The 12,145-nt window shown below is 44.8% G+C and overlaps 1 protein-coding gene across 15 annotated transcripts in view; it reads left to right on the top strand.

The window, feature by feature from the left end:
• The window catches only part of FGFR2 (fibroblast growth factor receptor 2), a 104,205-nt gene extending 95,769 nt beyond the window's left edge, over window positions 1–8,436 (top strand). For 12 of the 15 annotated variants that reach the window (XM_060033935.2, XM_060033931.2, XM_060033937.2 and 9 more), the window contains 4 exons: window positions 89–159; window positions 1,820–1,957; window positions 3,645–3,750; window positions 6,775–8,436. In XM_060033935.2, coding sequence (XP_059889918.1) covers window positions 89–159; window positions 1,820–1,957; window positions 3,645–3,750; window positions 6,775–6,939 — 480 coding nt within the window. In that variant the 3' untranslated portion in view covers window positions 6,940–8,436. Of the gene's footprint in view, window positions 1–88; window positions 160–1,819; window positions 1,958–3,644; window positions 3,751–6,682 lie in introns of all 15 variants that reach the window. The other 3 variants (XM_060033933.2, XM_060033934.2, XM_060033946.2) reach the window with 1 other exon arrangement.
• Window positions 8,437–12,145: the final 3,709 nt, after the last annotated feature.

A 12,145-nucleotide genomic window follows, 5' to 3' on the forward strand; every position in this document is an offset into this window, starting at 1 on the left:
GTAAGATAAACAGGGCACAGCCCGGTTGAACCTGCTAAAATGAATCGGTTTTAATATATTGGTTTTTACATTTCTTCTACACTTGCAGGGCCGACTTCCAGTCAAGTGGATGGCTCCCGAAGCCCTTTTCGATAGAGTGTACACCCATCAGAGTGATGTGTAAGTAATTCCCTTGTCTCTGCCTTTTCCCTCGGGCTGAGCTGTAAAAATCTCGTACATTCTTTGCCTTCCTTCATTCTTTGGTCCCTGCTGCATTTCACACATGCAGAGAAGGTGCAGGAGCTGGCCTTAGAAAGGATGGATTTTATGGTAGGCTGGTAACCAATGCTCTGTTACTAATCTGCCCGGCTTCAAAGCGCACAGGAGGTGGAACCGCTAACCTGCTCCTGCCAGAGCGGAAGTTCTCCCCCTTGAACTAATTCACGGATGTGCAAGTACAAAGCTGCTATCTAATTTGCCAAGCTGTTGGCATGTTCTTCGCGCCCTTAAACTTTTCCTACTTGAGAGTAGTTTGTCATGTTTTCCCCGTCCTAGGTTTGTCCTCATAGGGGAAAGCTGGTTGGGACACGGTCCACTAGGATGATCTCGACAGGGCCCACTCCCTGTTTATCCTTTGAAAAAATTCTGATCTCCTCGTAGCATCCTTGATAATGTTACAGAAATAGAGTGCAAACTATACAGTATTTCTATTGTGATACACTTAAAGCTATTATTAGGGCCAGGCTCCAACTGGTATTTTAGAATTCCAGCTTTGGAAATGTGGTCGAAAGATGTTACCATTGTGAGAAACTGGGTGAAAGGTACAGAGGATCTCTCTCTGTTCTATTTTTTGCAAGTTCCTATGAATTAAAAAATCAGTTGAGCTATTCTTGTTTGTGTGGGTGGGAAGATTTCTGGGGCAGGCATGGATCCCATGCTATAGCCACTGGTCCTCTTCAGCAGTCCTAGAAGGAAAGTGTTACGATTCCCGGTTCTGCAGTGAGCACACTGCCTGGATTGTGCTGCTCTTCTCGCTCTGCACAAAACCAAAGGCGGTTTCATTTCTGAAACTCAACAGAATCAGTAAGGGTGTATTTCCAGTGACATAGATAGATGCAGGATTCTCGGCCTGATCAGCTCAGGAATTGTGAGTCTCTTGAACAAGGCTCCGAATCCAACTGTGTGTCTCTGCACGGTCAGGTATAAATTGTGCCCCGTGAGATGTTTTCGCTTTCTTTCGTATGAAGTTTGTCTGGGGCACAGGGCTCCTCCATCCTAATCCCAGCCCGGCGCTAACTCCCTTCATGACCTTAGTAATTCGGAAAACTTCTGTGCCCTCGGATGGTCCACTGGCCACCTTGGGCAGCTGTTACCTCTCAGAATTAGCATGCTGGCCTTATTCTGTCAGCTGCTCGTACTGTAGGTCACAGCCCTGGGGTCAGGCACATAGGCCGGCGGCAGAGCTGGACAGGAGCATAAAGGGCTTTGCAGTTTCGAAGTTCATGTTTATAACACTTGCCTTAAGACAGAGAGTTTTATTTGAGAATGATGGAAGGAGGAAAAAAGACCCCAATCTCCACCCTCCCCTCTGCCCCCCAAAAGAGTGGTGGTTTACGTATCACTTGTCTGTTGATGGAAAATTCCATCGGAATAGCCTCTCGTTGTCGTCCGGGGATGCTCTTTGGGGGCAGGAAGGGGCAAGTCGGATGAACTGTAGGAGGGCCCCGGTCAGTTGTCTTTGAATGTAAGAAGTAAGTGGGCGTTAATTTTCTTAACTGGGCGTGATTAGGTTTCTGTGACTGAGATGCATTACTAATGCCGCTTTCTCCCTTCTTTGCAGCTGGTCCTTCGGGGTGTTAATGTGGGAGATCTTCACTTTAGGGGGCTCGCCCTACCCAGGGATTCCCGTGGAGGAACTTTTTAAGCTGCTTAAGGAAGGGCACAGGATGGATAAGCCGGCAAACTGCACCAATGAACTGTAAGGGCCGTCGTCTCTCCCGATGCCCCAGGAGCCCCTGCCCGCCAGTGATGCTTCTCCTGGGTGCTTTGGTTTTCTAAGGCCCCTGGTTTTTTAAACATGTCCTAAGAAGAAGAATTGCTGAAACTTTCTGGGCCCAGTCCTGGAACTGAGATAGAGAGCTCCATGGACAGCCCTGACTGTCCAAAAGAAAGAGCATCCTTCTGAGGTGTATGGAACGAGCTTTAAACCACAGAGGGTGTCGGGCTGCCCGGCCGAGGGCTCCTGACTTCACACAGCGAGCCCGGTGATCTTCCTGGGCCACTGTACTGTGCCTTGCTGTTGTCAAAGTGACAGGAAGGTACATCAGGCTTCCCACATACACAAGCTCAAAAGCCCTGGGGCCGCCCCCTTTCCTCATGGGCTGTGCCTGGCCCCTGCACGGCGAGTAGTGGAGAATGGGTGCTTCTGCAGCCTCTTCGTGACCATTGAAAATTGCTATTATAGATGGACCTCAACCACATTCCTCAGGGCGAATGAACTAGCATCTGGTTACCTCTATTTTACCCATATTTTAGTGCAGAGAATTAAAAACTTGTCCAGGTGCCATCCTTAGAGTACCCGATCTGACTCTAAAACCATGAGCTGGTTTCTAGCAAAACCTACCCCGCACTTTAAGTGGAATTACACTGTGTTGGTGACATGGGTCTTGCACAGTAACGTCAGTGCTTTATAAAGGAGTCTCTCCTTCCAACCCTCAGAATTGACTAAGAAGAGGGATTGTCCCAGAGACCGCGGTCTCTTGGGTATCGTTTCACGGGATTTTATATCAGTCATCCCATGAGTGCTTTTCGGTGTACAGTGGACATCTGATGAATGGCCACATTTTATAGTATGTTATATAAAGGCATTTATTTATTTATTTATTTATTTTAACATCTTTATTGGAGTATAATTGCTTTACAATGGTGTGTTAGTTTCTGCTTTATAACAGAGTGAATCAGCTATACATAAACATATATCCCCATATCCCCTCCCTCTTGCGTTTTATTGTGTTCCTTGTCATTCCTGGTGCTTTTGCTGCCTTAGAGGGTCTGTCGGAACCCATCCTCAAGATAAGGCCTGGGAACCTAGGCCTATCCAAGAGTTAATCAGGAAGTGAAGGTACAGCCCAGTGACAGCAGATTAATTCATAAGAACCTTGCCTTAAAGTTGTAGTTTTCAAACTTCAGTTTTTTAAAACTGAGGAACCTTTGTTCAGAGTGTCAGGCAGATAACAGTAGAGCAGCTTTGGTCCAGGCAGGGGTGTGTGGGGAGGGAAGACCGGATTCCCGCCTGCTCCTCTAGGACTCTTCCCACAGTGTGCAAAAGCGCCGTGGAAATGTGATACCCTATTATAAGTCACTGCCACAGGGATACCAGAAGTCAGCCGTGAAAACTCATGGAAGTGTCTCTTTTGATGGCATATATACCTTCCTAAAACGTTTTGGTGAACGTGATGTTTTTGTAAATCCAAGTGCCTTTCAGGGGAATCAAGCAGTGCCTCTTTTGGCAAAGTGGATCCCACCCCCTAATTTAGCTGCTAGGGAACTTCTGACACATTTTCGTAATTGAGGACATCTCTCCATATTGACTATTAAGACTGGCTTATAGCCATGCCCCCTAGTATTTAGGGATTTAATTCACCAAGGAAACCCATCTCTTCCAGGTATATGATGATGAGAGACTGTTGGCATGCGGTGCCCTCACAGAGACCCACCTTCAAGCAGTTGGTAGAAGACTTGGATCGAATTCTCACACTCACAACCAACGAGGTAAGAACCTCCTTCCAGAAGCCTAGGGTCCTTGCTTGGGAGACCAGCACAGTTTTTGAAATGTAGCCTCCCCTGTTGGACTCTGGGGTATAGTTTATCCTTGTTCCACAGGGGTCAGACAGAGTGAACCTAAGTGTTCCTCCCAAATCCTGACTTTTCTCAGAACTACATCTTGAGAGTTCTGTCTCACGAAACCAGAGGCAGAGGACCCCACCTGAGGCTGCCCCTCACTGTGGCATGTGGGTGGTGGGTCCAGGGTGCGTATATGTAGGGGGATGGGGAGAGGAAAGAAATGTCCGACTGCAGTGTTTGGGTTTGTGTGGGAAGGAGCTGGGGTTTCTGTGCTGGTTGGATTCCTTGCCCTGGTCATTAGGGTGAGGGCTGCTGATGGTCCATTACTGATGAGCTTGATGGGATGCATTGAAGTTGTGCCATTCCAGCTTCTACATGACACATTCCAGCTTCTATATAATGATGTGACCCTGCCTGGTCACAGCGTAAATGTACACAGAGTTTCCTTTAATGAGTGACTTACAGGATCTTTAAGTGAAAATTCATACCTTTTGTTAAAATATTTATTTTCTAGAAAATATTTATAATCTATACCAACAAAAGAAACCCTTTTTTCTCACTCATTGTCCAAACTCGGCCATGTCAGTGGCTGCTTCACCATAAGGAGAGAGTCATCTCTGGTTGTGGGAACAAAGTGGTCTGAGCAGGAAAGATGATAAACCCATCAAGGCCAGAAAAACCCCACAATAGGGAGAACTTATTAGTGAATGAATTAGAGATATTTAATGAGGATGTAGAATAGTGTTCTTCCAAACAGTGGGGGGGGGGGGGGGGAGAAAAACCCTACAATTGTCTTAATAACAGCAAAAAAAGGTTAAAATTGCCTAAATATTTTAGAAGGAAAAGAATACCTTTATTTTAAAATAATGCACTTAATAGTTTCAGACTGATTTTTTAAAAAAATAATCAAATATTGTGATTTGAAGCCTCAAGCCAGCAATATTATCTGTGCGTCTGACTGTAGCTGATAGAGGGAGAGATTGCATTTAAATGAATACAGCTGACCTTCAGAAGTTGAAAGGAACAGTTCAAGGGAAAAAAAAAAAAAAAAAACACCAACTTTCTTCTCCTGCCAAAATTGTTGTTTCTAGTATAAGTTCCTTTAACCCTAGACTTGGAATCCACTGATACCCGTAGTTTTTTTTTCTTTTTTCCCTATCAGATCTGAACGTTTATGGCTTCAGTTAGAAACTGGGAAAGCACTAAAGTTCCATTTTAATGATCCTGTGTCCGTGCTCTATGCTGTTTATTTATATATTTACATTAAAAGTGGGCCCATTTTCACCCTGAAATTTACATCTAGCATCCTAAAATTAAAAAGCAGAATGCCATATTGTCTAACGGATATAAAAATCGAAGTTTCTTTCCTTCTGAAAATCATTACCATATGCTGGAGAAAATTGGTTCCATTTAGGACAAAATTTCATTTTTATCATTGTAAGCAAAAAAGTTCTCTTTTGATGTGGTGGGCGTGTTTGTTTCCAGTTGTGCAGTTCCTCCTGATGTTGTTGGAACTGACACATCCCCCATTCTTGGATGGGGACTCTTTTTCTTGCCAAACCTGGTGATGAATTACAGGGGTGGTTTGGGTTTTGTTGTTTTTTTTTTTTTTTTTTGTCTTTTAAAATGTATAGTCGCCAACATTCTGTGGGCTCTTTTCTGATAACACTGAGGCTGGTTGTGCTGTGGTCTGCACTTTTTGCCCCCCTTCAGCAAAACCATGTGTCATAGTATTCTCCTTGGCTTTTGGGGGTGTGAGCAGAAGCACCCCAACATGCTAGCCCAGTTGAGGCAGTGATGCCCAGAAGTTCCCCAGTTTAGAAATCTTTTCATACTTTGCAGACCTTTGCTGTCAAGGGCCAGACAGTCAGCTTTCAGCTTTATGGGTTTCTTTGTGGGTTTCTGTAGCAACCACTCAACTCTGCCATTGTAGCAGGAAAGCAGCCACGGACGATGTGTAAATGAATATGTCTGTGCTTAGATAAAACTGGATGGACCCTAAAATTTAAATTTAATGTGAATTTTGTTATTTTACATAGTTTTAATACAATGAGATGTTATTCTTCTTTTGATTTTTTTCCCAACCATTTCAAAATGTTAAAAAACCGTTCTTAGCTCACGGGCCACACAAGAGCAGGCAGTAAGCTCTCACCTTGTCTCAAGTCGGAAGCAATGTTATCTGGGGGCCATCGGGTGGGCTTTCTGACAGCAACACCGATGGATACTTCGGGGAGCAGAAGAGCCCTTTTTGAATTTCAAACCTTCAAAACGTTAAAACGCAACCTGCATTTTCCTAAACTGTTCTCCAACAGTCCATTGTGGGTGTAACAAACACGAGTATATCCAAGCCTTTTTTGAACCTGTTTACATTTTCAACTCAGAGAGCTTCTGAGAGTAATGAATTGCATCTGTGAAATTACCTGCTGAATGAAGACATATTCCCCTTAAATTATCCTGGAAACTACAATAGTAAAATGTAATTCGTGAAATAAATATTCATGGTCTCGGCTATGGAAAGGGGTCCCGGGCATCCACAACACCTTCTGTTTTTTCCATTTTGCTGGGTGCGGATTTGAACCGTGTGGTCTAACAAGCAGGTCCTTGGGTCTGTGCCCGTCGAGGTGACTGCTCAGCTGGGTGTTAACATTCCCTACTTGCCGATAGTTCATTTGAGATGGCTTGAGAAGAAAAGTGAAGGGCAGCCTAGAGGAGATAAAGTTGGGGTCTCAAGGTGGTCTTTGTGGAAGCCGGGGTGGGCAGGTCTCAACCTGCTGGGGGTGCCCCCATGTTGTCCCAACTCCCATATCAACGTCTCAAGAGCCTGCGTTTGAAATAAAAGTCTTCTCTTCGCTTCTTTCAGGAATACTTGGACCTCAGTCAGCCTCTCGAACCGTATTCACCTTGTTATCCTGACCCGAGATGAAATAAAACGTCTCTCTTCCCTTCTTTCAGGAATACTTGGACCTCAGTCAGCCTCTTGAACAGTATTCACCTAGTTACCCTGACACAAGGAGTTCTTGCTCTTCGGGAGATGATTCTGTTTTCTCTCCGGACCCCATGCCTTACGAACCCTGTCTTCCTCAGTATCCACATAGAAACGGCAGTGTTAAAACATGAATGGGCTTGTCCCCCGTCCGCAAACAGGGCGGCACCAGGAACCTAGCTGTACTGAGCAGGGAGGCCCTGCCTCTGGGAGCCTGTTGTCTTGGCTTGTGTGTGTATATGCATCAGAGGAGTAAATAATTGGAAAAGTAATCAGCACACGTGTAAAGAATTTGTAATCTTCACCAGGAGAAGAAGAATGTTTCTGGGGCAGTGGACTGCCATGGGCCATAACGTTCTGATGACCCACTGTGGGTACTGGCTGTGGACCAGCCAGACTCAAGGCAAACATGCATTCTGCATTTCTTGTGAATTTTGTAATAAATGGAGAAAATATATGTCAGCACATACTTATAGAGCACAATTGCAGTATATAGGTGCTGGGTGTATGTAAATATATTCAAATTATGTATAAATATATATTATATATTTACAAGGAATTATTTTTTGTATTGATTTTAAATGGATGTCCCAATGCACCTAGAGAATTGGTCTCTCTCTCTTTTTTTTTTAAATAGCTATTTGCTAAATGCTGTTCTTACACAGAATTTCTTAATTTTCACCGAGCAGAGGTGGAAAAGTACTTTTGCTTTCAGGGAAAATGGTGTAACATTAATTTATTAATGAATTGGTAATATACAAAACAATTGTTTATAGTTTTTTTGGCTTTTTTTGGTAATTTAAGTGACATTTCTATGCCGGCAGCGCATCAGACTAGCTAACCTTTTGCTTGGACTTAACTAGTTATCAGATCCTTTGAAAAGAAATATTCACAAACTAGGACTGATTTGGGGAAAATGAAGTTTTGATTTATTTGTGTTTCAACTCTGCTGTCAGATGATTGTTCTTAAACCACCTAAATGCCCATGTTAAAAAGAACTCGTTAATAAGAAGGCGTTTTGTTTTGGTGCAGCTCTGTCTTTGGGCCCATAAACGTTTAACTGGGCTCGCCAAGACAAATGGTACCACCGTTCTCTTAAAAAGATGCCTTAGTCCATTCCTCAAGGAGGGCCCTTCGTTGAGATGCTAGCAGAGTGTTCTGCTCTCCGGCAGCTGGCCTTCTGCCCCTGAGTTGCACGTTGATCAGATTAGCCTGTATTCTTCGGCGAATCTTCATAATGGCTTCCAGATTCATTGGCGACAGAGAAGCCTTTTAGAAACTTCATGTCCCATCGAAGAAAATGGAAACACCGAGTTGTTCTGCTGATAGTTTGGGGGATCCTTCCACCTTTTTAAGGAATTGCTTCCGCCTAGCAGGACCTCACCAAAAGAATCCCACGTAATGCCAACGTCAGAATACTGCCACGCTGTCCATTCTATGTGAAAGTGCTGTGTTTTGCTTTCGAAACACCTACTCACTCTGCTGTAGCCATGCAGCATGAATGGAGATGACACTGATTTTTAACGTGCTATGAAATTGGAGAAAGTATTTAATAAAGCCTGTTAATTTTTATACTGACAATAAAAATGTTTCTACAGATATTAATGTTAACAAGACAAAATAAATGTCACGCAGCTTATTTTTTTAATACTCGTGTCTTACCAAATGGTTTCCCGTGTTCGGAGGTGCCGACGCATGCTGTGTGGTGCGATTGTGCGGAAGGAAGGCAGAGCTGGGGGGGTCTGTTCTTTGCTACAAACGGTGTCTTGTCAGAGGGGTTGTCCGTGACCAGCAGTACCTGCAACAGGTGGGTCCAATGGAAAATCAGAAGAGGCTGGTTCAAGTCCTGGCTCCGTTGCTCCCTGGGACCCCAGGGGAGTCCGTGTTCCTTTCTGGGCCCCATCCGCTCCCAGAGGAGCACGTGAATGGCATCAGAGGGAGCTCTGCAAACGGGCAGCTGTTCTAAGGCTGGGAGGTATTGAGAGGGGAGATAGTCAGAAGGTCTGGATACTGGGCACCTTGAAATCTTTTAGGCTGCCTTCCTCATGATGTAGAATTTGCTTCAAAATCTCAAAAAGACAACTTGAACAAACTTTCAAAATAATTTTACTTATTTCCATGCCACCCAGAATCTGAAGAGGGAAAGGGCTTTTTTGGCCTCTTAACAAATGTGAATCTGTGACTCTTACGGCTTCATTATATTCGCTTGCCAGCCTCAACCCCAGGAAAAGGAGACAAAAACAATCTGGCTTCTGAACTTCAGCCACGCTCTCAGAACCTGCTGGGGCTGTTGGTGGTTAAAAAGTGCCGTCCTTGGCCAGAACTCAACTTTTCAGTTCAGAATAAAATAAATATTTCTCGGGCTTCCCTGGTGGCCCAGTGGTTGAGAGTCCGCCTGCCGATGCAGGGGACACGGGTTCGTGCCCCGGTCTGGGAAGATCCCACATGCCCCGGAGCGGCTGGGCCCGGGAGCCATGGCCGCTGAGCCTGCGCGTCCGGAGCCTGTGCTCCGCAGCGGGAGAGGCCACAACAGTGAGAGGCCAGCATACCGCAAATAAATAAATAAATAAAATAATAAATAAATATTTCTCCTGGGGGGAAAAAAAGAGAAGGTGGCATCTTTGTTCTGTTTGAGGCCATTAGTGGTAGAGTGAGGGTCTCACCAGCCAGCTGAAGCATGTCCTCAGCCTTCGTTGTGCATCTGCCAATCTCCTGTGCTATTTATTATCAGGACAGGGTTATGATCCCACCCAAAAGAATGGGATTTAAAAAATAAGATAACACGGGAATTCCCTGGTGGTCCAGTGCTTATTAGGACTCGGCACTTTCGCTGCCTTGACCCGGGTTCAATCCCTGGACGGGGAACCAACCCACAAGCTGCGTGGCACAGCCAAAAAAAAAAAAGATAACATCGTAAATCAAGTATACTTCAAAAAAAAAATTAAAATTAAAAAAGGGAAAGCAGCCTTTAGTCACACGTGTTCAGGAAGATTATTCTGCAGCCCTCTGGCCATCTACACCAATGGGCTCCCCTTGGCCAGGCTGCGGGAAGGACTTGCTGGTTCTCCACATCCATGCAAATCCACGGTACATCTTCTATACTTGTGAGACTGAAGGAGCAGGTTACGGCTTTTTACAATGTAAGCTATCTTGTAAATAGACAAGGTAGATTATACTCCTAGCTGTTGGCCATTTTAGTTTTAGAATTAGATTTGTCATCAAGGGAACGAAGGTAATGTGGTCCATGAGAAGGATGGGAGCTACTTCTTTTTTGATACCTACCCCAAATAAACCGACACGGGCAAGGCTTGGTAAGAATCCTGGAGCATAAGGCTTCCCCCTGCCCCGCTTAGCTTAGCCCACCTCCCACCCTGAGACTTAAGGAAACAATGGGAATGAGTAGAAACACAGTGTGATTGTCATCGAGACATGAAGAACCAAAAGTCGCAGGCATCTTGGTGAGGAAGGAGGGGTTCCTGACGCTGCTGTCTCCGGCCCGGAAGCGGGGTGATTCGAGAGGCTGCTCCAGGTCTAGCTGGTGGTGAACTTGGAAAGGATGCGTGGATGGAGAAGCACGGTGGAGAAGTCAGGCCTTCAGGGGCGTTGGGTGGATTCCCTGAGAACCGGGTACCCTTTTCTCCTCTCAGCTTCTCCATCCCTTGTTACCTCAGGGAGCTCGCCTCCACCAGATGTTTTGGGAAGTTGCTTGATGCCACGCATAGGAAACTAAAACGTGCAGTTACAGTAAACTATCTGACAGACTTGAACAGCTGAGGATTGAGGAGCCAGGCCCCATTCTGGAAACAAGATGTTGGTCTGCTAGCTTGTACTGTATAATTGAGGCTCTAGGAGGGCTAGGTACAGAGACCACTATTACAGATCAGGAGTTTGAGGGTCTGCTTGAGGTTCCTAAGGGTCACATGGCTGGGAAATGGTCTAAGTAAACAAGGCTGCAGCCTTATGCCGTCCAGGAGGAAGACGATGGATGGTGGATTGGGAGGGAACTGGATTGGTTTATTTCTTATAGCTGGGTGATGTCGGGCAAGTCCTGGCTTCTTTCTGGACCTTCGTTTCCTCAGCTGTAAAACTGGTTATCACCAGTGTCATGGTCTTACCATGAGGGCTGCCCGTAGGAGCTTAGCTCAGCTCTGGCAGGTGGTACTCTAATAAACAGTTTTCTCTTCCTGAGAACCTGTTTTTGTATATTTGTGATTTTTTTAGTATATATTCACAAGATGGTGCAACCATTACCACCGTCCAGAACATTTTCCTCGCTCCAAAAAGAAGGCCTGTCCCAGTTAGCAGTCACTCCCCACTGCCCCCTTCTCCCAGCCCTGGCAACCACCCATCTGCTGTTTGCCTGCTCCAGCCATTTCACATAAATGGAATCATATAGGGCCTCTTGTGTCTAGCTTCTTTCACTTACCATAATGTTTTCAAGGTTCGTTCATGTTGTAGCGTATATCAGTACTTCATTCCTTTTTTGTTGGCAAATCATATTCCATTGTGGGGATAGGTACACATTTTGCTTATCCATTCATCAGTTGATGGGTATTTGCCTTGTTTCCACTTTTTGGCTGTTACGAACAGTGCTGCTCTTAACATTTGTGTACAAGTTTTGCGTAGTCGTATGTTTTCATTTTTCTCGGTTGTATACCTAGCAGTGGAATTGCTGGGTCATATGGTCACTCTGTGTTTAACCTTTGAGGAACTGCCAGACTGTTTTCCAAAATGGTTGCACTGTTTCACGTTCCCATTAGTGTATGAGAGTTCCATTTTCTCTACATTCTTGCCAATACTTGTTATTGTTCATACTTTTTATTATAGCCATCCTAGTGGGTGTAAAAGGTCTTCCTAAGATTTCAGTAGCTGAGGAAATAAGACTTAGATCATGGATCAAGGTACATAATAGCTACTGGGTTTTCTAAAACAAGATATTTCAGTGAATTGGCTGGCTTTTGCACCTATAAACTGGCCAAGATAGCTAAGAGGGCTCAGTGGAGCTTCACGGAGTAGAGGGCCTGAGAAATTGATCAATTCCATGTCTTTCCTCTTGACTGAGAAAGGAAGGAAGCACTAACACGTGATGCAGAGGGACAGAGGTTCTTTCTGGCTGGAATCCTTGAGTGCCTCTCTGCCCCATGTCCCCAGTTTTATAGCAAATAAAGTCTGGTGAGCTTGAGCAATCCCCTGGGACCGATTAATGCACTATTACTTATGTATGCACGTTGGAGTCGTCCTTATCCAGCCTGCATTTTGATGTTATTTATTTTTTGATGTTTTTGAAGATGAAAGCGAAGTTTATCTTCTCTCACGTTTCATTCCTTGGAAGCCTTGAAA

The sequence above is a fragment of the Delphinus delphis genome, chromosome 16 (genome assembly GCF_949987515.2).
Source record: "Delphinus delphis chromosome 16, mDelDel1.2, whole genome shotgun sequence".
Taxonomy (NCBI): Eukaryota; Metazoa; Chordata; class Mammalia; order Artiodactyla; family Delphinidae; genus Delphinus; species Delphinus delphis.